The sequence below is a fragment of the Manis javanica genome, chromosome 17 (genome assembly GCF_040802235.1).
Source record: "Manis javanica isolate MJ-LG chromosome 17, MJ_LKY, whole genome shotgun sequence".
NCBI lineage: Eukaryota > Metazoa > Chordata > Mammalia > Pholidota > Manidae > Manis > Manis javanica.
Window position 1 is genome coordinate 855,300 of NC_133172.1, and position 25,186 is coordinate 880,485.

At 41.8% G+C, this 25,186-nt stretch overlaps 2 protein-coding genes across 8 annotated transcripts; both read right to left on the minus strand.

Annotated features, from left to right (window-relative positions):
• Positions 1–935: 935 nt before the first annotated feature.
• Positions 936–18,060, minus strand: ZNF211 (zinc finger protein 211). Of its 5 annotated transcripts, XM_073226032.1 has the most exons (5): positions 17,929–18,060; positions 17,312–17,350; positions 16,571–16,697; positions 5,362–5,447; positions 4,399–4,687 (listed from the first exon to the last, which is right to left on the minus strand). In XM_073226032.1, the coding sequence occupies exons 1-5, from the start codon at positions 17,959–17,961 to the stop codon at positions 4,613–4,615; spliced, it is 360 nt and encodes a 119-aa protein (XP_073082133.1). In that variant the 5' UTR covers positions 17,962–18,060; the 3' UTR covers positions 4,399–4,612. The 5 variants fall into 5 exon arrangements, with proteins under 5 accessions (XP_036848905.2, XP_073082132.1, XP_073082130.1 ...); XM_036993010.2 differs by lacking the exon at positions 5,362–5,447 and having other exon boundaries at positions 936–4,687; XM_073226031.1 differs by lacking the exons at positions 5,362–5,447; positions 16,571–16,697 and having other exon boundaries at positions 936–4,687; positions 17,929–18,020.
• A 770-nt stretch (positions 18,061–18,830) lies between these two features.
• LOC108386910 (vomeronasal type-1 receptor 1-like) lies at positions 18,831–23,892 on the minus strand. 3 transcript variants are annotated; one of them, XM_073226036.1, is made up of 3 exons: positions 23,694–23,892; positions 23,300–23,450; positions 18,831–20,719 (listed from the first exon to the last, which is right to left on the minus strand). In XM_073226036.1, exon 3 carries the CDS (start codon positions 20,219–20,221, stop codon positions 19,241–19,243), a length of 981 nt encoding a protein of 326 aa, XP_073082137.1. In that variant the 5' UTR covers positions 20,222–20,719; positions 23,300–23,450; positions 23,694–23,892; the 3' UTR covers positions 18,831–19,240. The 3 variants fall into 3 exon arrangements, with proteins under 3 accessions (XP_073082137.1, XP_017500486.3, XP_073082136.1); XM_017644997.3 differs by having other exon boundaries at positions 18,831–20,192; positions 23,300–23,892; XM_073226035.1 differs by having other exon boundaries at positions 23,300–23,892.
• Between the last annotated feature and the right edge of the window lie 1,294 nt (positions 23,893–25,186).

Sequence of the window (25,186 nt, forward strand, 5' to 3'; positions counted from 1 at the left end):
CCTCGCGGGAGAACGGAACCGCGGGTCAGGACTCCACTCCTGCTTCGCATCTAGGAAGCGTCTCAGCCGCACACACCCGACCTCCGCGAGCGCCCGACCACCGAGGCAGGACTTACAGCCCAGTTTTCCCACCTTGGCTCAGGCACGAGGTTGCCTGGTTGCCGTGGCGCCTGCATTTTCTCCCCTGCTTCGGTCACGCGGTCGCCACACAACAGTCTCAGGTCTCCCCTCGGCTTCCGGGCGAAGGTGAGATGCCCAGACAGATGGGCCGCCCAAAGCTGGGGGACGCGTCCTCCCACTCCGCTTGGGCCCCCACCTCGCACAGGCAAGAGGATCCCAGACGAGCCCCCAAAATGTGAGAAACACACTCACTGGTCCGAACCCAGTAAGTGGACACGGAGACAAAGAGGGCAGCGGAGCGAGGCTTTAACGACGGCCTTGCATGGTCGGGTGTCTGGTGGGCAGGCACCCCTGAGGCTGCTGGAGCCAAGTAATTTATTCCCAGGAACGCGAGTCCCTCCCCTGGGTCCACATTGGCTGAGTCCCCGATGTCACCTGAACCAGTTATACCCACATTGGGCCTTCTCTTGCATTTGTCTTAATTTCATTGGTACGTTTAAAAAACAAAAACAGGTATAGCCAGGTCCTTACCGGTCCCCCAGGCCCCCACCCCGATTCTCAGCCAGAGCAGCTTCCTGGCATATTTTCCACCATGTGGCCCTTTGTTAAAACCTTTCCTTTAAAATGTTTAAAACTCCTGGTGGGAATAAATTACATTAGGTTTTATGCTTTTTCTAACACACTACAAACTAGGACTTAATTATAAAACTGAAAGACTAGACTGATGAACAATGGAGAATATGTGAATAATGCAGAGTAATCTTAAAAGTGTATGGAATATGTGGTCATTACATTGTACATAGCACAAAAAAACCTGAGGAACAAAAATTAGCTTTTATTTGTTAATGAAAGGGAAATAGCCACAAATAGGCAAAAGATATTAACAGACATTTTACCAAGAAGATATATAGATGGCAAACACATGAAAAAAACTCAACATCCTGAATCCTTAATGGAAAGGCAACTAAAATTACTGCTTATTAAAAGGGCAAATTCAAAAGACTGACCATACCAACCATCAGCAAGAATGCAGAACTGGAACTCACACACTCCTGGTGGGTATGCAAATGCAAACTATTTTAGATCACAGTTTGGCAGTTTCTTAGTAAGTCAAACATTTACCTATCATATGACTCAAGCATTATACTTTGAGTTACTAACACAAGTGAAATATACATACAACATATAAAGAATTACACACAAATGTAGTAGTTTTATTTGCAATAGCTGAAACTGGAAGTTATATAAATGGACATAACAGATGAGTGTATAAACAAATGGTACATTCATAAAAGACACTATTCATCAATAAAAAGAATGCTATGTATATAATCATCATTGGAGAATCTGTTACTACAAACTATGAATGAAACCAGAAAAAAACATTTCACGAATAAAGTCATACAAAATTCTAGAAAATACAAACTATTACATACATGAAGGTAAAGGAATGGTTGCTGGAGAGGGAAAAGGCATTATTAAATGACATGAGGCAAATTAGGGGTGCTGGACATGTTCATTATCATGATTATTATGAGGTTTTGTGGGTTTATATGTATGTCAAAACAAATTGTACATTTCAAACAGGTCATTATCAACTATACCTGAATAAAGTTTTACAGAATAGTTAAAAAAAAGAAAAAAATTTAGATTTCCCACTCTCTCTAGAAAATCAGGTTTGGCGACCTTATATTGACTCTCTTTCCCCATAACCCTTGAGGAGCAAGCAGCCTTTCCTAAGTGGCAGCAGATGTTGACAGCAATGGCGTCTGTTCCACCTGAGTCACAGGACTGGGGTTGGGTCACAGGGCCACAATGCTGGACTAAGGGATCTACTTTGTATGTTTGCTTTCTGTGCAGAAAGTCTTTAGGTGACATACCAGAAAGGTTATGGGAAGCTTATTTTATTTGACAATGGCCTCAGTTACAAAAGATACACCTGCCTGGAGTTACTGAGAATATCTGTGTACACTGACAAATCAGTCACTGTGGAGCATTTGTTAATGTAATTGTAGAAGAGAAACATTCCAGCTACTTTGCTGCAGTCTCCCCCATTCCAGTGGTACTGTACCCATTTTGGTTCTGCCAGGGCCCTTTTTACAGTGACACCAGTCTAATGAATTCTGGCTATCAGTGCATATGACCCCTTTGCCAGACCTGGAGTAGAGATTTCCCCTCAACACGGCTGAACATTATGTGATACCCACTGTAAACAAGAAAAATATTCATGTTGTTCCTAAAAGCACTGGAGGTTGTCACAGATTCCTTACTCCCCAGGGTGCTGAGTCCACCAAAAAGTCCTGGCACCCAGTCCACAAATTATGGCAAGACCCTGTACTCTTTCCTAGGAGACCTTGGGCAACAACATAAACTAGGCCAAAACTGGAAAGAGAGTTACATTATTCCATCATACTGTTGTCTCTGAGGCACACAGAACATAGGGACCCCCATGAAAGCTGCTCACTCAATGCCTGACAAGAGACCCCAGCTGTTTTCAAATCACCTCACCTAGTGAAGAGAACCTGAAGATCAAAGGTGACTTAGACAATAATGCCTTTATTACTGTAAAATCCAAAGCAATATGTGGCAGGAAGTTCTTAGGTTGACCTGGAGGGTGGGAAAATCCAAGATAAGTGTCACATGAAATGAACATACCTTTGTGAATGCAGTTCTTGGCAAATCCCCAGAACTCAGACTGGGTCCTCTGGGTCAGGTCCATACCCTAACTTATAGAGAAGGGAATGAGGACCTTATAAGAGCTAAGACCAGTCAAGATTACCTCCAGCAAATGGGGAGGGGAAAGAGGTCAGTATCCCTGAGCATGTTGGGGCGGTAGCTGATGTACACTGTGTAGCAGAGATGCAGTAAACTCAGCCAGAGAAACTGGTGGCGATTTAAATCTGGCAAGGACCCTGGGAAGGTTAGAAGGTATAACACAGCTCCTTAATGATTCCCACATACCTGGAACTTAAGGGGAATCTCCCCACTGTGGGTTTTCAGATGTATGGGCTCACATTCAGGTAGATGGCTCCCTCACAAATTCTATCCTTCAGTGTCATAATTTAAGAAAATCACATATCCCCGTACATCTAAGGCCTTTCACTAGTATGAAATCTCTGGTGTAGAATAAGGTCAGATTTGCAGCTAAGAGATTTCCCACATTCACCACACTCATGAGGCCTTTTTCCAGTGTGAACTCTCCGGTGCTGAATGAGGCTGGAGCTTTGGCTAAAGGATTTTCCACATTCCCCACACTCATAAGGCCTTTCTCCAGTATGAACTCTCAGGTGTTTAACGAGGTTAGATTTGCAGCTAAAGGACTTTCCACATTCACTGCACTCAATAGGCCTTTCTCCAGTGTGAACTCTCCAGTGGTTCTTGAGGTTGGAACTATGGCTAAAGGATTTTCCACATTCCCCACACTCATAAGGCCTTTCTCCCGTGTGGACTTTCCGATGTGAGCTGAAGCTGGAGCTCTGCTTAAAGGATTTTCCACACTTACTGCACTCATAAGGTCTTTCTCCAGTGTGAAGTCTCTTGTGGTGAATGAGGCTGGAGCTCCGGCTAAAGGATTTTCCACATTCACTGCACTGATGAGGCCTTTCTCCAGTGTGAACTCGCCGGTGATAAATGAGGCTAAAGTTTTGGCTAAAGGATTTCCCACATTCACTGCACTCATAAGGCCTTTCTCCAGTGTGAACTCTCTGATGTTGAATGAGGTTGGACCTTTGGCTAAAAGATTTTCCACATTCTCTGCACTCATAAGGCTTTTCTCCAGTGTGAACTTTCCTGTGGCTATTGAGGCTATAGCTTTGGCTAAAGGATTTCCCACATTCAGTGCACTCATATGGCCTTTCTCCAGTGTGAACTCTCCGATGTATAATGAAACTGGAGTAATAGGTAAAGAATTTCCCACATTCACTGCATTTGTAAGGCCTTTCTCCAGTGTGGACTTTCTGGTGCTGAATGAGGTTACATCTTCGTGTGCAGGCTTTTCCACATTTGCCACACTCATAAAGTCCTTCTCTAGGAAGGACTCTCTGGTCCTGAACAAATGTGTCTGTGCAGCTGAAGGCTGTCTTGCATTCTCTCCAGTTGTGATGACCTTTTCCACTGTGAAAGAGAGCTTCATACTCATTACCATTGTTTGGCTTCTCCCTGATATGAGCGACATGTTGATGGAGAAATCCCACACTGGATAAGAAGTCCTTCCTTATCTCCTCACAGGTAAAGGGCTTCCCTGACACATGGACTGTGCAGCTCTTTATAAATGAGGCTCTGTTCACATAACTTTGGAAGGGTCTCTCTCCAATGTGCTGCCCCTGGTACTGTTGAAGACTGGCAGTGAAATAGAATTGTTTCCCACATGTATATGGTTTCTGCCTAAGGTGTGTTCCACGGTGTTCAGCCCTGTGCAAAATGTTTCTCAAGATTGGGCCACATGTCTCAGAGGGCTGGGCCCTCTGGGGAGATGAACCTGTCTTAAGAATCCTCATCTGTGAACCTCCTTCTGCAGAAATGCTGTCCTCAGAAGGTGCATCCCCATCTTCCGCTCCTTGCTGACAACCTGAAAGCAACAGTGAAGTACATGTTGACTTTACTGGAAGAGGGTAAAACCATACCAAATGTACATCTGACACCGGGAAGTACCAGCCTATGAGGCTGTTTTGAGGAAAAAGAAGTTGGGGTCAGACTAAGGAAACAGCTGCTGTGTACTCCTGAGTCCAAAAGGTTACAGAATTGGGAAGGTCTCACCAGGCACAGGATATAAGGATGTGGCCCAGAGAGGAAAGCATGTTCTACAACTCATTCTTCTGTCAATGGCTTTTAGCACAATTATATCTGTTGGTGACATGTGAAGCTGTGAAGAAGTCTCTGTCCAGGACCAGGAAAATCTGACTGGAACAAAGTGACTGGTTTTCAAAGGTTATTAAAAGATATGCACACACTTTAGGATACAACAATGCTGGAAATCATTGTATAGAGGACAGTGTGAGGACTGAGAGAAGCAGTTCAGGGAGGTGGAGACTAGTCCTGGGCTAGAGTTAGGAAAAAAAATGACAAGTCAGCAAAGTGTCAAGGATTGAAAGGGGAAGGTAGAAGTGAAGTGTGGCCACTGGCAACGGCACCAAAATACTTAAACAAAAAGTCAAATAGGATAGGTTCCCAGTACGACTTGAATAAAGCCCTGACATCATGCCCTCCCCAGCTGCCATTCACCCGGGCACACTCTGAGCCCACCTTGTTTGGACTGGAATCAGGTCCAGCCTGCGAAGCACAAAGGACTCTTGCCCGAGCCCCACTGAACTGCACAGGACCTGGGCGATCTAGATTTTAAGGGAAAGACAGGGCAGGTCAGTGGGCAAATACCAGAACAACTCAGCACACAATAGCTCACAGGCAAAATATTTAAATTATACAAAAAGTACCTCCAGGCACAGCTAGAGGGCAGACAGCATAGTAAGCACCAAGAATCTGTCTCCCAACCTAGACAACAACTAGACTGGCAAAATCAGTGTAGCTATTTTACAAGTCTATTATCTACTATCTACTGAAGGCTTGCAACATGCTAAACTATTTAATTTTGACCAATTTCAGCTCTTAGCATGGTATGGATTGTCTGTCTCCCAACTCCAATTGAATCCCAGACCAGGCAGCTGTGCATAGTTCCTGGAGCAGCTTGCTGAAGCCAGGGTGGACAATAAGGACCCTGCCTTCCAAATATCATGGATCTGCGCTCTGATTGCTCTTTCCAGTGGTGGAGGTATGACACAGAGATGGGTAGTCATATTTGCAAAGCTCTATGCCAGTGACTAAAGTGATTTCAGAGAGGATTTAAAGGGCAGGTTCTATTCCTTCCACCTCTTCTCTTCATATTTCTCTTACTTCCCTTTTGGGAGACAGAAATCCATGGACCAGCACACTAATAATCAATCACATCTTTGGGGTAATCTAGAAAGCCTTTGCATGCCTAGGGAAAGGTGCAGGCTCAGGAAAAGCCTGAGAAGACCTTATGTTTACACCTTAGACTGATATCTGGTACAGAGACACCCTACAACCATTGATTATATAACAAATAACAAACAAAACCCAGCAGCAAACCCTGGTGAGGTGGAAGTGGCTTTCTTGAGTTACTACATTGTAAGACACAATATCTAGTTTTTCACCAATAAAAATGACAGGAAATACAAAGCAACTGGAAACTATGGCCCATTCTAAGGAAAAAAAAAAACAAACCAAGAGAAACTGTCCTTGAGAAAGAACAGTTTACTTTTTAGACAAAGACTTTAAAACAAATGTCTAAAAGATGTTCAAAAGAGTTCAAAGAAAATGTGGACAAAGTCAAGAAAATACTGCATGAGCAGAACAGAAATAATAAAAAGATAAGAAATGGAGAATCAAAAAGAAAATTGGAGCTGAGAAGTATAATTAAATGAAAGAACCAGTCGAGAGATTCAAAAACAGATTTGAGCAGGCAGAAGAAACAATCAGTGAACTTGAAGATACCAAATGTAAGGAACAGAAAAGGAAAACATTGAAAAGTGAGCAGAACATGAGAATCTTTGGGACTCCACAAAGACCAATGTATGTTATGTATTGGTCCAGAAGAAGAGAGAACAAAAGGGTAGAGAGCTTATTTGAAGAAAAAAATGCCCCGGAACTCCCCAAAATTTGATTAATGATATGAAAATTAACATCTAAGAAGCTCAACTAACTCCAAGCAGGATAAACTCAGAGACCCACACTGTGGCACATTATAATCAAAGTGTTAAAAGCCAAGGCAAAGAGAGAATCTTGAAAGCAGCAAGACAGAAGCAACTCATGACATACAAGCGATCTCCAATAAGATTATCAGCAGATTCCTCACCAGAATCCAAAGAGGCCAGAAGGCAGCCAGTTGCTACATTCAAATTCTTGAAGGAAAAAACCCCTGTAAACTAAGAATCCTATAACAAGCAAAACTATCCTTCAAAAATGAGGGAAAAATTATGACATTGCAGATAAGTAAGAGCTGAGGGAGTTTTTTACTACTAGATGTGTGAATAGTACATCTAGTACTATGTGCAAGAAATGGTAAAGGGGGTCCTTCAGCTTAAAGTGAAAGGACACTAGACAGTTACTTGAAGTAACTGTGTAACATATGATGAAAGATCTCTGATAAAGTTAAATACGAAGACAACTTAAAAGCTAGTTCTATTGTAACTAGTTTATAACTCTACTTTTTGTTTTCTACATTAACATATTAATGTATAATTAATAATTATTGGTCTTTTTGGACACACAACATATAAAGATGTACCTGTGTGACACCAATAGCTGAAAGGGGCGGAGGGTACACAGCTGTATAGGAGTTTAAAAAAAATCTGTATTACTGAATCTAAGCCAACATAAATTCTAATTGCATGATATAATTTTACCATGTTAAATGTAACCTTCTGGTAACTACAAAAAAAAAAGGAGTTCCAAAAAGTACACAAAGGAAACAAGAAAGGAATTATAACATTCCACTACAAAAAAAAAAAAATTCAACTGAACACAGAAGACAACAATGTAGGAAATTAGGGACAAAAAAGCTGTAAAGCAGATAGAAAACAAATAGCAAAATTACATAAGTCCCTCCTCATCAGTAAAACATTATACATAGAAAAATCCTAAAGATTCCCCCAAAAAACATCGCATGTGAGATGCTTAGAATAAATGAATTCAGCAAAGTAACAGGATACAAAAAGAGCACAAAAAATTTCAGTTGTATTTCTATATACCAATAATGAGCAATCTAAAAAAGTAACTAAGAAAACAGAAAACAGTTCCACTTAAATAGTACCAAAGAATAAAATACTTAGAAATTAACCAAGGAAGTAAAACACCGTTACACTAAAAACTACTATACACAGCTGAAAGGAATTAAAGCAGACAATAAATGGAAAGGCATCTATTGTTCACGGATCAAAAGACAATATTATTAAGATGTCAATACTACCCAAAGCCATCTACAGATTCAACCCAATCCCTATCAAAATCCTGTTTTTTGCAGTAATAGAAAAATTCATCATAGAATTCATATGGAATCTCCAAGAACACCAAATGGCCAAAACACTCTTGAAAAGACAGAAGAAGAGTCACACTTCTTAATTTCAAATTTTACTGCAAAGCTACAGTAATCAAAACAGCGTGACACTGGCATAAAGACACAAACAGACCAAAGAATAGAATAAAGAGCTCAGAAATAAACTCTTGCATATATGGTCAAATGGTTTTCCACAAGAAGACCCAGATCATCAATGGGGAAGGGACAGACTTTTAAACACATCACGGGGGGAAAACTGGACGTCCACATACAAAAAAGTGAAGTTGGATTCTAACCGGACACCATATATAAAAATTAACTAAAAATGGATCAAAGACCTAAACTTAATAGCTACAACTGTAACATTCTTAGAAGAAAACATAGAGGGAAAGCCTCATGACACTGTATTTGGCAGAGTCCTTGGAAATTACATCAAAGGTACAAGCAGCAAAGAGCTGGACTTCATCAAAATGAACACCTTTCATATATCAAAGGACACTGTGAATACAGTGAAAAGGCAACCCGCAGAAAGGAAGAAATATTTGCAAAGTACATTACCTGATTAGGGATTAATATCCAGAATGCACACAGAACTGTAAACTTGTTGCAGTCGGGGACCACGAAAATGAGAGACCGAGTCAGAATGAGGTTGAATGCCGGGGGCCTAGACTTCCTTGGAGACTAAGCAACGAGTCAGTGTGCCCCCGCATCTTTATTAGGTTACAGAAAGCAGTGAAACAATCATTGGTTAATAATTACTGAATGTACTTTCTCAATGAATCAACCAACTGCGAACTAGGTATGTTTTTCATATTCCTATTTTGTCAAGTCAAGTCATCCGGTTAGTGAGTTTCACAGCATGTTCCTCGTCTGGGTTTGCTGCAGAGGATCACAGGAACCGTTTGCAGCTCCTGCTGCACACTGCTCATGAGTCACACCAGATTCCAGGAATTAACAGTTTGCTCTTTCTATTGGGTTGGTTTTGGCTATTAATGAAACTTAAGCAATAAACATATTGTACTTTTCTCTTACATTAGTTTTGGTTATAAATCAAGCTTTAAGCAGGAACTAAACTACAGCAAAGTTAATTGCTGGGATGTCTACATAAACTCAACAACAAAAAAATTTGGTTCAAAATTGGCAAAAGACTTGAATACACATTTTTCCAAAAAAGATGTACAAATGGTCAATAAGCATATGAAAAAATGTTCAACATCACTAATTTTGACAGAAATGAAAATCAGAACCACAAAGAGATACGACTTACTCCCACTAGGATGGCTATTATCAAAAAAGAAGAAACAAGTGTTGTCCAGGATAGGAGAACCTGGAACTTCATGTACTGCTTGTAGGGATATAAAAAATGGCAAAGCTGCTATGGAAAACAGTATGGTGGTTCCTCAAAAAATCAGAAATAGAGTTATCATATTATTTAGTAATTCCAGTTCTGGATATACACTCAGAAGAACTGAACCAGGAACACTAAAAGATATTTGCACACCATGTTTAAGAGCATTACTCACAAGAGCCAAGCCAAGTGTCCTGATGGAGAAATGGATAAACAGAATGTGATCCATACATACAAAAGAATATTATTCAGTCTTAAAAAGGAAGGAAGTTCTGATATATGCTAAAACATAGATGAAACTTTAATATATTATACTAAGTTATTAAGATACTATGCTAAGAGATTATGAAATAAGGCAGACACAAAAAGACAACTGCCATATGATTCTACTCATACGATATGCTTAGAGTAGTCAAATTCACAGATACAGAAAGCAGAACAGTCCTCACCAGTGGACGGGGGAGTTGTGATTTAACAGGTACAGAGTTTCAGTTTGCAAGATGAAAAATTCTATGGATATATGATTGATGGTTGCACAACAATAAGAATGTACTAAATGGGATTAAAGATGGCGGTGTAATAGGAGAGACAGAGGCTTCCTCCTAAAACTGGATACAATTAGAAAATTTAATTGGCGCAACTAATACTGAGAAAGCAACAGGAAAGAGGACGGTATCAGACTGCACACATCTGGAGAAAAGAGCAGACCTCACCGAATGGGGTAACATACCGGAGCTGTGGCTCCGCGGGTCCCAAGCCCCTCGCCCACCCCAGCTCACTGGCGGGAGGAAGACAAACGGAGCAGGGAGGGAATGGAAAGCCTGGGACTGCTGAATACCTAGCTCCGGAGATCTGCTCTGGGAACACAAACCTACATTTCATGGTGCTTTCATGAGACTCGCATGATTACCAGGTTGGAAAGTTAATACAGGCAGAGTTCCTGGGGAGACTGGGATTCTGGCTGCTTGTGGAAAGCAGGGATCCATATCTGGCTGCTCTGGGACAAAAACTTATACCTGTGTGACCGACCCACTGGCTCAGGCAGTGGAGACAGGCACAGCAGCCAGGAGGTGGGGAACAGCCCTTTCCTTCCCCCAGTACCGCTCCCCTGTGACCCCCGACATTGCTTCAGGGGCTGAGCAGCTCCAGAATAGAACTTCTGGACACTAGAGGGCACCATATACAAACATGAAACGCCAAAGGAACCTTGTCCAGAGTAAAATTGTTAATACAACTCCCGAGAAAGATTTAAATGATATGGACCTTGTGACTCTACCTGAAAGGGAGTTCAAAATAAAAATCAACAACATCCTAAAGGAGGTACGGAAAGACATCCAAGAACTCAGGAATGAATTCAGGTCAGAGATCCAATTGTTAAATAACTTGATGGAAGGTATTAAAAGCAGGTTGGATACAGTGGAGGAGACAATAAACGAAACAGAAATTAGAGAAGAGGAATACAAAGAAGCTGAAGCACAGAGAGAAAAAGGATCTCTAAAAATGAAAGAATATTGAGAGAACTGTGTGACCAATCCAAGCGGAACAATATTCGCATTATAGGGATACCAGAAGAAGAAGTGAGAGAGAGAAAGGGATAGAAAGTGTCTTTGAGGAGGTAGTTGCCAAAAACTTCCCCAATCTGGTGAAGGAGATAGTCTCTCAGGCCATGGAGATCCACAGATCTCCCAACACAAGGGACCCAAGGAAGACAACAGCAAGACACATAGTAATTAAAATGGGAAAGATCAAGGATAAGGACAGACTGTTAAAAGCAGCCAGAGGCAGAAATAAGATCCCATACAAAGGAAAGCCCATCAGACTAACATCAGACTTCTCAGCAGAAACCTTACAGGCCAGAAGGGAGGGGCATGATGTATTTAATGCCATGAAGCAGAAGGGCCTGGAACCAAGATTACTTTATCCAGCAAGATTATCATTTAAACTTGAAGGAGGGATTAAACAATTTCCAGATAAGCAAAAGCTGAGAGAGTTTACCTCCCACAGACCATCTCTGCAGTCTATTTTGGAGGGACTGCTATAGATGGAAGTGTTCCTAGGTTTGGACAGCTGTCACCAGAGGTAGTAAAATCATGGTAGGGAGGGTGGAGCAGCTGATTGTGAGGAAAATGCAAAATTAAACTGACTATCCCCAAAGTCAATCAAGGGATAGACAAAAAGTACAGAATTTGATACCTAATATATAAAGAATGAAGGAGGAAGAAAAAGGAGGAGAAATAGAAAAGAACCTTTAGATTGTGTTTGTAACAGCATACTAAGTGAGTTAACTTAGACTCTTAGATAGTAAGGAAAGTAATCTGGAACCTTTGGAAACCACGAATCTAAAGCCTGAAATGGCAATAAGTACATACCTATCGATAATCACCCTAAATGTAAATGGACTGAATGCACCAATCAAAAGACACACAGTAATAGAATGGATAAAAAAGCAAGTCCCATCTATATGCTGCTTACAAGAGACTCACCTCAAACCCAAAGACATGCACAGACTAAAAGTCAAGGGACGGAAAAAGATATTTCATGCAAACAACAGGGACAAAAAAGCAGGTGTTGCAGTACTAGTATCAGACAAAACAGACTTCAAAACAAAGAAAGTAAGAAGAGATAAAGAAGGACATTACATAATGATAAAGGGCTCAGTCCAACAAGAGGATATAACCATTATAAACATATATGCACCCAATACAGGAGCACCAACATATGTGAAACAAATACTAACAGAACTAAAGGAGGAAATAGACTGCAATGCATTCATTTTAGGAGACTTCAACACACCATTCACTCCAAAGGACAGATCCACCAGACAGAAAATAAGTAAGGACACAGGCACTGAACAACACACTAGAACAGATGGATGTAATACACATCGATAGAACTCTACATCCAAAAGCAACAGGATACACATTCTTCTTAAGTGCACATGGAATATTCTCCTGAATAGACCACATACTAGGCCACAAAAAGAGCCTCAGTAAATTCAAAAAGACTGAAATCCTACCAACCAACTTTTCAGACCACAAAGGTATAAAACTAGAGATAAATTGTACAAAGAAAGCAAAAAGGCTCACAAACACATGGAGGCTTAACAACATGCTTCTAAATAGTCAAGGGATCAATGACCAAATTAAAATGGAGATCCAGCAATATATGGAAATAAATGACAACAACACAAAGCCCCATCTTCTGTGGGACGCAGCAAAAGCAGTCTTAAGAGGAAAGTATATAGCAATCCAGGCATATTTAAAGAAGGAAGAACAAACCCAAATGAATAGTCTAATGTCACAATCATCAAAATTGGAAAAAGAAGAACAAATGAGACCTAAGGTCAGCAGACAGAGGGACATGATAAAGATCAAAGAAATAAATAAAATTGAGAATAAAACAATAGAAAAAATCAATGAAACCAAGAGCTGGTTCTTTGAGAAAATAAACAAAATAGATAAGCCTCTAGCCTCTCTATCTCTAATAGATAAGAGAAAAAGAGAATCAACACACATCAACAGAATCAGAAATGAGAAAGGAAACATCACGACAGACCCCACAGAAATACAAAGAATTATTAGAGACTACTACGAAACCTATATGCTAACAAGCTGGAAAACCTAGAAGAAATGGACAACTTCCTGGAAAAATACAACCTTCCCAAACAAACCAAGGAAGACACACAAAATCTAAACAAACCAATTACCAGCAAAGAAAATGAAGTGGTAATCAAAAAACTACCCAAGAAAAAAATACCCGGGCCAGATGGATTTACCTTGGAATTTTATCAGACAAAGTGAGAAGATATAATACCCATTCTCCTTAAAGTTTTCCAAAAAATTGAAGAGGAGGGAATACTCCCAAACTCATTCTATCAAGCCAACATCACCCTAATACAAAACCAGGCAAAGACCTCACCAAAAAAGAAAATTACAGACCAATATCCCTGATGAACGTAGGTGCAAAAGTACTCAATAAAGTATTAGTAAACCGAATTCAAAAATATATCAAAAGGGTCATACACCATGACCAAGTAGGATTCATCCCAGGGATGCAAGGATGGCACAACATCCAAAAATCCATCAACATCATCCACCACATCAACAAAAAGAAAGACAAAAACCACATGATCATCTCCATAGATGCTGAAAAAGCATTCGACAAAATTCAACATCCATTCATGATAAAAACTCTCAGTAAAATGGGTATAGAGGGCAAGTACCTCAACATAATAAAGGCCATATATGACAAACCCATAGCCAACATCATACTGAACAGCAAGAAGCTGAAAGCTTTTCCTCTGAGATCGGGAACCAGACAGGGATGCCCACTCTCCCCACTGTTATTTAACATAGTACTGGAGGTCCTAGCCATGGCAATCAGACAAAACAAAGAAATACAAGGAATCCAGATTGGTAAAGAAGTTAAACTGTCACTATTTGCAGATGACATGATATTGTACATAAAAAACCCTAAAGACAACACTCCAAAATGACTAAAACTGATATCGGAATACAGAAAAGTTGCAGGATACGAAATTAACAAACAGAAATCTGTGGCTTTCCTATACACTAACAATAAGCCAACAGAAAGAGAAATCAGGAAAACAATTCCATTCACCATTGCATGAAAAAGAATAAAATACCTAGGAATAAACCTAACCAAAGAAGTGAAAGACCTATACCCTGAAAACTATAAGACACTCTTAAGAAAAATTAAAGAGGACACTAACAAATGGAAACTCATCCCGTGCTCTTGGCTAGGAAGAATTAATATTGTCAAAATGGCCATCCTGCCCAAAGCAATCTACAGATTTGATGCAGTCCCTATCAAATTACCAACAACATTCTTCAACGAACTGGAACAAATAGTTCAAAAATTCATATGGAACCACCAAAGAGCCCGAATAGCCAAAGCAATCCTGAGAAGGAAGCATAAAGTGGTGGGGATCTCACTCCCCAACTTCAAGCTCTACTACAAAGCCATAGTAATCAAGAGACAATTTGGTACTGGCACAAGAACAGAGCCACAGACCAGTGGAACAGATTAGAGACTCCAGATATTAACCCAAACATATATGGTCAATTAATATCTGATAAAGGAGCCATGGACATACAATGGCGAAATGACAGTCTCTTCAACAGATGGTGCTGGCAAAACTGGACAGCTACATGTAGGAGAATGAAACTGGATCACTGTCTAACCCCATATACAAAGGCAAACTCAAAATGGATCAAAGACCTGAATGTAAGTCATGAAACCATTAAACTCTTGGAAAAAAACATAGGCAAAAACCTCTTAGACATAAACATGAGTGACCTCTTCTTGAACATATCTCCCCGGGCAAGGAAAACAACAGCAAAAATGAGCAAGTGGGACTACATTAAGCTGAAAAGCTTCTGTACAGCAAAGGACACCATCAACAGAACAAAAAGGTACCCTACAGTATGGGAGAATATATTCGTAAATGATAGATCCGATACAGTCTTGACATCCAAAATATATAAAGAGCTCACGCACCTCAACAAACAAAAAGCAAGTAATCCAAATAGAAAATGTGCAGAGGAGCTGAGTAGACAGTTCTCCAAAGAAGAAATTCAGATGGCCAACAGACACATGAAAAGATGCTCCACATTGCTAGTTATCAGAGAAATGCAAATTAAAACCACAATGAGATATCACCTCACACCAGTAAGGATGGCTACCATTGAAAAGACAAACAACAACAAATGTTGTCGAGGTTGTGAAGAAAGGGGAACCCTCCTACACTGCTGGTGGGAATGTAAATTAGTTCAATCACTGTGGAAAGCAATATGGAGGTTCCTCAAAATGCTCAAAATAGACTTACCATTTGACCCAGGAATTTCACTTCTAGAAATTTACCCTAAGAATGCAGCACTCCAGTTTGAAAAGACAGATGCACCCCTATGTTTATCACAGCACTATTTACAATAGCCAAGAAATGGAAGCAACCTAAGTGTCCATCAGTAGATGAATGGATAAAGAAGATGTGGTACATATACACAATGGAATATTATTCAGCCATAAGAAAAAAACAAATCCTACCATTTGCAACCACACGGATGGAGCTAGAGGCTATTATGCTCAGTGAAATAAGCCAGGTGGAGAAAGACAAGCACCAAATGATTTCACTCATCTGTGGAGAATAAGAACAAAAGAAAAACTGAAGGAACAAAACAGCAGCAGAATCACAGAACCCAAGAATGGACTAACAGTTACCAAAGGGAAGGAGACTGGGGAGGATGGGAAGGTAGGGAGGGATAAGTGTGGGGAAGAAGAAAGGGGGTATTATGATTAGCATGTATAGTGTGGGGGATGGGGTAAAGGGGAGGGCTTTGCAACACAGAGAAGACAACATCTTACTATGCTGATGGACAGTGACTGTAATGGGGTTTGTGGGGGGGGACTTGGGGTAGGGGAGAGCCTAGTAAACATAATGTTCTTCATGTAATTGTAGATGAATGATAACAAAATAAAATAAAATAAAATTTAAATTTAAAAAAATTATAAAACATAAAAAGAATGTACTAAATGCCTCCTGGAAATGGTGAAACTTTTGTTGTGTATATTTTACCACAATATAAAATAAAAGTATTAAGAATCTTGGAGGAGGACCTTACAAGAACAGTTTGTAGTAGTATGGCTATACAAGTGACTACAGTTCTGGCACAGTCAGGCACAAACCAAATTCAGGTAAGCAAGGGGCCACAGTAGCATGCCACACATCAAGGTGGTCACCGGTGAGGGAGAGGGTAAGACAGGGGGGTCCATTTAGGCTGATCTGAAGACTACTGGTCCCAAATCCTTCCCTGTGAGGCTTTGGGGCAGCAGGTGTTGGGGTAACGAAGGAAGACAAGCATGCATGCACTCAGGCCAGTCCTAGTAACCACGGTACCTATACAAGGAACTGGGGAGGGAAGCAGTACGCATGCTTCAGAGGTGAAACACAGCTGCCCCTAGGGAAGAGAAAGGCAGACCTCAACGAGGCACACGGAGGGGTTTGAGGGCCTTACCCAGTGAGGATGTAAGTGCAAAGTTCTCCAGCATCACATCCTGGTACAGGCATCTCTGAGCCTCATCAAGGAGATCCCACTCCTCCCAGGAGAAGTATAGGGCCACGTCCTCAAAGGTCACCCTGCCCTGTCGGGATAGAGCCAGACGAAACCAGGAATGGCTTCAAGCCCAAAGACCTACAGTCCACCCTCCTCCCAAGATTCGCGAATCGGCGTAGACACCAGACGCTGCTGCCATTGCTGTCCGCTCTGCTCATATCCCTATTGATCACTGGGTTCACTGTTTTCTACTCTGCAACCAGATGGTGCCTGTTAAGACCTGTACAAGATCCTAAGACCTCCTCCTCTGGCCCAGACCTCTCCTTGCCTCCACAACAGATGCCTAATTTCACAGGCAGTCATTCCAAACCTAACTTATGTACCACCACCACCCCTCAACCCGTTTGTTCTCACTAGAAATAAAGGAGACCTGCAATTACTGAACCAGCTTAGCCTCACCTCCAAGCAGTTTCACATACTGGTACCTGTTTTGTGATAAGCTTTCACATCTCTCTCCACTGACGGCCTGATGTGGGACCCCTCTATATAACCCCTAGTGTAGACTCAGGACCCTGTGTTAAGATTCTCCAGGGTCCCCAACCCTGAGGGCAGTGAGAATGGCAGGCGAAGAGTCTCATTACACCACAACTCTGGAGAAAATGTGGGTTGGGACCACCGAGGGACGCGGCAACCTCCCCTTACCTGTGCGGGTTGCAAAAACACTTCTGCAGCCATGGAAACCTGTGGGAAGAGACCGGTTTTAGAGGGACGTGCCTGCGGCGGTTTTCCGGGGACCCAGGTGTTCCCTGGACCCCCGCGGGCACCAGAGCCAGGTCCCCTCTGGCTCCGTCACCGGCTGCATGTCCTTAGTAAAGGACTCGATCTCCCATTGCCTCCATGTCCTCATCACCCCCTACAGTCTGTTCGTCTATTCAACAGACTCGGGGGAACTTTTCAAACACCAGCTTGGATCGTCTCTCTTTTCCTCAAAGTTCCCCACGGCTCCCAGGGCTCTGAAGGAGGAAGGGACGACTCCACAGCCTGGCATCACAGGTGCGACTCGACACAGACTCCGCTCCCTGCGGGCGGAAGGCCGCCCCAGGTTCCCGGATGCCCGAGTCCCCCCGGCTCGGCCGCACCTCCGGCCTCCGCGCGCGCGGGTCCCCCCGCCCGTAACCGGCCCCACGCGCAGTCACGCCGGCGCTCAGGACACGGGCCCCGCCCACGAGCGCCTCTCCGTCCCGGGCAGCGAGCAGGGCCCGCACTCGGGGCCCGAGGGTGGGTGGGTGGGCTGGGGAGGCCCGGGGACGGGCAGGTACCTGGGCCGGGCCGCTCAGCGTGGCCGCCGCCATCGGAGTCTCTGGGCGGCGTGGAGAGGTGACAGCGGGGCGGGCGCGGGCACCTACGTCTCCTGGGCTCGCGGGGGGCGGTGTCCCCGGCCCTAGAGTCACCCCGTGTATGGGGGCGTCCAGGCCTCGTCTAGCGCCTTCTGTCAGTCGCCCATCGCTCCGGAGCTGCACACCCAGCGAACTGACCAGGGAACCGCTAAAATGACCACCTCGAAAACGCCGGAAGTCAGGCCTCCATAAGCTTCGCTCTCACGGAAATAACCCCGTCTGGATTTTCATTAGAGCGTTGCCGCTGCCACTCAACGCATGGATTTCTGGGAAATGTAGTCCACCGGCCGCTGAGGCTTCGAAAGAGGGCGCCCGAAGCTGGAATCTCCCAGAGAAACTGTCTTCGCCACCTCTAGGCCGCTGGGAAATGACCTCACTATGCTTGTAGGGTGGGGCAGGGGCATAGCTGCTGATTAGAGGGGCGGAGGCCAATTTCTGGGGGAGTCTTCAGCGCACTTAAAGAGCGATCGTTATTTAAGCATTATTTCAGAATCCATGAAATCAACTCTAGTGGACTTCCACCGGTAGCTGGACGCGAATAAATATTATCTTATTGTACTTTAAATGCATGCAGCCTGGATGTTTTTGTGTATCAATAGGTTTGGTGCAGGACTGAAAAAGAGACCGTAGGGCCATCCTGGAGCAAACAGGGAGCGTACTGGGCAGCTCTGGAGCAGACGGGCACAGATCTCCGGGCTCTGGTCCGCACCGAAAAACGTCTCTCCTTCCTGTTAGTCCGTGACTGTGCCCCACTCAGTAAGAAACACTGTCTTATCCATAAAACATAAAATTGTTTTAGCTACAAAATATAAAACTGTCTTATACTTGCACATTCTCTTCCCTAATGTACATTCAAAGTTTTTAATGTATAAAATACCAAGTTAATTATTGTTCATTAGGGAGTACTACTCTATGTATATTTATAAGTAAAAAGTCTAGTTAGTCTACCTCTCTGAGAAAAGCGATGTTTGCATCATGTTATCTTGTTAGGATGCTGTCTACACATGAGTGCACCCCTCTGTGTGTGCCTGGGAGCTTATATACAAGTTTTTTGTTTATTAAAAAGGAAGTCATATGTTTCATACAGATCTGTAGTTTATTTTGCTCTCTTAAAAAGATTTCTTATTTACCACTAAGAATTACAGCTTCTACAGGACACTACCTGATAATCACCTAATAAAAATTTTTTTTTAACATAAATTAAAAATTGGTTCAACTGCCGAAATGAGAAGGCTTACAGTTGTTGAATAAGATTAGGAAAATAACATTTTCTGGTGCAGAAATTAAAGAGCAGAGAGATACGGGCATCACTGCTGATGAGCACAAAGGGGCTGAAGGCTGGGAAACATGAAGCTATTAGCACAGCGGTGTCCGTGAGCCACTGCCTCGGGTTCACGGTCACAGTAACACACAGAGTCAAAATGGAAGAGAGACAATAAAATAAGACAAAGGAGCTCACCAGGATCAGAATGGTGAGAGTGGCTCTGGCCTCGTGGGAAGGTCTTGGGGAAAGGCTGTGGCTGTGAAGGTATTGGACGCGCCGCTTGTGCCTGTGCAGGAGAAGCACCACGGACCCGCTGGTCCACAGTATGAAGGCTAAACACAGAAGATCAATGGAAGGCAACAGGACTGCATGGAAAAAGCTGATGAATATATCTGGATTGTGTGAGGAACAGTATCCATAGTTCGTTTTTATACTTGCATTTTTGCTGCTCCTTGGTCCAGTAACTTTCCTAAGAATGTGGATATTTACCAAGAGTTGTAGGATCCATAAAAGGAAACTACAGAAGCCAATGTATTTGGGGGATCTGTTTCTGAAGTCCAACCACCAAGAGGTTCTGGGGAAAAACTTGAAGGCCTGGAAGCCACTTAGAAGGCAGGTGGTGCCAAGAGAGACTCCTCTGGCTACTCTGTGTAAATAGAAGACAAGTTTACATCCAGCATCATCTAGGAGAGATTTCCATCCGAAAGCTGCCATGGTCTGTGGGATCCCTCTGGAGAAAAGGACCAAGTTATTGGCTAAGACCAGTTGGCTGACAATCTGATCTGTGGGTCTCAACTTGTATCCAGTGAGCAAAGAGAAGTTATAGAGAAAAAGGAGGGAGGAGTTTCCCAGGATCCCCACTCCAGTCTGAACGAAGAAGATAATCCCCATTTCCAAGGTGGCATATCCATGTCTTTCATACCTAGAAGATATTGATTTTATTTTGAGCATAAAGAAATGATAGAAAGATAAACAAACATAAATGTGTTACCTTCTTCTGCTCTGCTATTTATACTGCTCAATGGAACACACATTACCCCTCTTTTAGGAACACTCTTTCTCACTCCATAGGGACTTCCAGAGTATGTTCTTACAGGTGCAGTGGTTATGAGGGTCTTATGTGGAATCACGCTAAATGTCCATATAAAGGAAGTTTTTTGAGTAATGATGCACCATTTACACAATATATTTCCTATGGTCACAAAGTGGAGAAAGATCATTTCTACCCATTTATGAAGTTGCCTTCAGGATATATTCCTAGGTGAAAAAAGGCAGGTGGGTTAAAGAGTGTTTAATATTCTACAATTATATGATTGTGCAGGAATAACAATAAATAAATGTCAGTAAATACACACACATTATCTATCTAAGCAACTGCACAAAGAATCAGGAAAGAATGAAGTGGAAACTTACAATGATGCTGCTACAGAGAGGCAGAGATGGAACAGTCTGGAGGGACAGGGACAAGTAGAAATAGGTGGGTTGACCTGAGTAATAGTTTTGACTTTTGAACAAATATTTTACATAATGATCAAACAATATTATATCAAAATAAAATTAAAACAACCAAATTCAATGACAAAAGTAAAAGAAAATATTCAAAGCTCACTGTAATAAATTTACAATCTACCATACAAAATAGTTATGCTTCAAGTGCCTTTTTAAAAATTAGCTTTGACTGTAGATTTCTACTGAAATATACCAAATCAAAATACCTACAAAGATCTTAAAATGTTACACTTAAATAAAACATTGTACATTATAAATTAAATTAATAAGTACATTATAACATTTAAATTAATAAGTATGTTACAGAAGAGAGAACTGGCCCTTTGATCAAAAGGGAAAAAAAGAAATGGAAAGGAAAATAATTTAAGTAAAAATTATATTAAACTTGTTTAGAAGAATAAACATTAACTTGATCTGTATCTGATTTAAACCGTATATGTGTATATTACCTCTTTCCATTAGACACATCTACAGACGATGGCCCTTTCCTGAGTCATTAGTCAGACTGTGTTCTCCAAATGCATATTCTCATTAAAATAAAATAGAATCTTTAAAAGTATTGCCATTTCTAGATCTAGAGAAAGATGGAATTTTCAAGATGGAATATCTATTTAAGTGAGGATGCAAGAAAACTGTCAGAGGACTGGGGTCACTTTGGGATGAAGATGACACATATGGCACAGACCAGAGGCCATTTGATTTCATAAAAATAAAATATAAATGAGACTAAAATTAAAATTAAACCAGAATAAAATATGCTAATATGTAGAATGTAAAAGAGAAAACTATTGATAACTATGTATTGATAATAATCAGATAAATGATCAAAAGAATGCTGGTCATATGTATAAAGAGTCAATACTGAGAAAAAGTAAAAAATTTATAAGTATGTTTGTCTAACAAATGATTACAAATGCAATGAAATTGAAATGATATTCAGTTATTTTTAACTGTAAAAAATAAATATTAATTTGCCTAAATTTTATTGTGGGTCAAATTCCTTTAGCAGGAGTTTCACATTTTTTTCCTTTTCTACCAAACCATTAAAAAACAAACAATTGATAGTTCTTTAAAATATCCTGATCACTGAAAAATTCTGGAAATCTGAGTACAGAATACTCATAGATTTATATCTTTACACTTGTGTAGGTTTCTCACCCACTGTTCCCTCAATGCTTTTTCTTAAGAGCCTCCAATTTTTAAGTGCATTTAATTTAGCATTTAAAGAAATGAGAATTTCCTTTTTGTAATCATAGTTCAGTAATTTTCATTACGTTCTCAATTGTATAATTGCAGTAAAGAGGGCAGTGGGCAGTAAGCTCTGGGGGAAGAAGCCGACACTTCATAAACGTGCACATCAACCTGTGGAGCTGTCAGTGCTGGGCAGGGGGGCACTGACCCCTCTCCCAGCAGTCCTGTGGGGTCCCTGGACATGAAATCACAGGTATAACAAAAATATACCCAAGAACTAGAACCAAGTAGGGAAATAAGAGCAAGAGGAAGGGCAAAGTCTGGGGGTTATTCTGAAGAAACCATAGATGAATTTAAATAACAAAATTCAGGCCAATAGGTATGGTGTGGGAATTAGAGTTTCCTTAAGCATGGAGACAGCGCTGTGGTGGTTACTGAATTCTGCAGCCCTTGAGGAATTGCCAAGATTCACGGCCGGTGATGGCCCGTAATGTTCCCAGATCACAGGGATTCTCTGGAGACCCAAGGAGGATCCATTTAAGTGGCTTCTGCTCTCAAGGGTGGGTAGAGGAGCTTACCCATCAATCAGGGTCTCTGGTCAAAAACTGAAAAAGAACCTTCCTGTATTAGCTAAGTGTGGGGGTGGTGAGTGAGAGGGAAAAGGTGAGGGAGAGAGAGAAGGAGATGACCAATTTGGAGTGTTGAACAACAGCAAGGCATTAAAAAATAAAAAAAAACATGACAGGCCAAATTTATATTATAATTTTTTAAGTGTGATTATTCCTTTGCATAATATTTAGCCATATTCATTTTTACAAATGAATTGAATGCCAGTAATGGGAGGGGATATGAGATTGAGTTTTCTAACTGATAGTATCGTGCAAACAGCCCCTGCTCATTGAGAAAGGTGAAGACGTATGATTACAGATTTCCTGCAGCCAAACAGCCTCACCCCCCAAGAGGGACACACACTCAGCACCTGCCACTCAGATGTGAGGGCCCAGCTCTGTGGCCAACAGCTCACTTGCGTCAAGTAACTGCCCCTCACAGGCTGGTATGGCAATGCTGTCAGTGAAGGCTCTCTGGTTCAGGGTAAAGGGGAAGAAAACTACAAAGAGGGTGTAACCAGGAGCAAGGGGGAGATACTGAGCAGCACCAAGGCAGGAGGATGTGCATAGTTTTCTGAGCAGACATCTTTCCTAAATAAACACATGAAATTGCTGCATGCTCCAACCCGAGAAAACACAGTTTACAGAGAAGAGGTACTTCTGGATTTCCTGATAAAATGCTTCTTAAAATGTTGCTTATCTGAAAAGAATCGCTACTTACCCAGTGGGCATTTGTCATCCGGACAGCGGGGCAGGGGCAGCATCCGAGGCCTGTCAGTGGCTGAACCCAGAAATAAAGGTGTGGGGTACCATGATCTCACCTCCCTGATGACTGGTGATCATCATGTCACCTGTAATTGTAGTGACAGCATCTGCAAGGGGAGTGGAGATGATCTGTGGAAAAACATCTGTGAATTGTGTATATTACTGAACACTATTAAATTTTAATAATAAAGACTGCCAACAGATGGGACCAAAAAAAAAAAGCTGAGAAAAACAATGCCTGAGAAAAAGGGGAAAAAAATAAAAAGGAACTCAGCAGGTGAGCAAAGGGCATTGATATCTATTAAATGAGAGGATGAATCTGAGCTAATGACTGCTGGCCTCTTAGCCACCTTTAAGGTTTTGTCTCCAAAATATGATTCCTCTCCATGCAGGACAGCAATTGGGTCCTGAAAGGGAAAGAAGAAACAGTGAATGAGTAAAGTGAGAGAAAACATCCGGAGCGATACAGATGAAGAGCCAATCTCAGCTGTCATTTTTGTTCAGGGCTTCAACACACATTTAAAGCATGAATCTTGTGGCTAAGGCACATTCAAGGTCCATGGGATGTCTATGCACAAAACATAAAAATTAATTAGCCTTCATAGCACTAACCCTGTAGTTGATGAGACCCCACCTAAGCAATCCGACTGTGTAGAGTGTGAGAAAGAGGTGGGCCTGTGACGCAGGGAACCCTGAGGGGGAGCCCAGGCACTTGAAAGCATGGATAGGGTGTCCAGAGTAAGATTTAGAGTAAAGATGGACAGCTGTGGGATACTGTGGTGAGGAAGAGCAGCTTTATTTTCTCTTCTCCAATTGTTATGTATTCATTTTCTTGCTTGGTTGTGCCAAAGAGGACCTGCGGTATATTAGGGAACATTAGTGCGCAGCACAGCCATAGTGCTCTGTTCCTGCTCTTAGGAGAATCCTTTACTAATGGGCCGTGATCCATGATATCTGCAAAAAATGTGCATTTCATGAACAAATGATTATCTTTTTTTAAAAAGATTTTTTATTAAGGTATGATTGATATGCACTCTTATGAAGGTTCACATGAAAAAACAATGTGGCTACTACATTCACCCATATTATCGAGTCCCCCCCATACCCCAATGCAGTCACTGTCCACCAGTGCAGCAAGATGCCACAGATCCACTGTGCCTTCTCTGTGACACGCTGTTCTCCCTGTGACCCCCCACACCATGTGTACTAAACATAATACCCCTCAGTCCCCTTCTCCCTCCCTCCCCGCCCCCCACCCTCCCACAAGCCTCCCCTTTGGTAACCACTAGTTCCTTCTTGGAGTTTCTGAGTCTGCTGCCATTTTGTTTCTTCAGTTTTGCTTCATTGTTATACTCCACAAATGAGAGAAATCAACAAATGATTATCTTTTATAACATCAGTACAGTGACCTAAGCAAGTACATTTTATATTCGTACCCTAGCGCTGAATAAGTCTAGCCTGTATTCAAATGTTGTCAGAGGCCTATTAATGTTCCTTACATCTAGGTTCCCAGTCCAGAACCTCAATATCACAAATTGCCTTTATTTCTCATATCTGTTTAGTGTCCATTGACCTGAAACAATCTCTCTGGTTTCCTTTCAGTCATTTTTGCTTGCTATTTCTTTACGAATATGTGTCACTGTTTTGTAAAATATCCCAGTTGGTGTACAGTAAAATAGGCTTATAATTAGATGGGGTTTATGTGGTTTTTCCTTTCGGTTTTTGCTGTTGGTTTTGGTTTTGGCCGAGAGAAAGCTGAAGTGCTGCTTGTCCTCAGTGGATCATATCGGGAATCACATGATGTTTCCCTTTGACCACGTCCTAATGGTGACATCCTTTAAAT

What these genes read in the sequence shown, in the direction of transcription:
- LOC108386910 (XM_073226036.1), bottom strand. Translation starts at nt 20,221, where the DNA reads ATGCTCAAAATAAAATCAATATCTTCTAGGTATGAAAGACATGGATAT.
- ZNF211 (XM_036993010.2), bottom strand. Translation starts at nt 17,961, where the DNA reads ATGGCGGCGGCCACGCTGAGCGGCCCGGCCCAG. An exon ending in CGCTGAGCGGCCCGGCCCAG is followed by an intron (nt 17,351 to 17,928) that starts GTACCTGCCCGT and finishes CTCTTCCCACAG; the next exon opens with GTTTCCATGGCTGCAGAAGT. An exon ending in TGCACTTACATCCTCACTGG is followed by an intron (nt 4,688 to 16,570) that starts GTAAGGCCCTCA and finishes TGTTGCTTTCAG; the next exon opens with GTTGTCAGCAAGGAGCGGAA.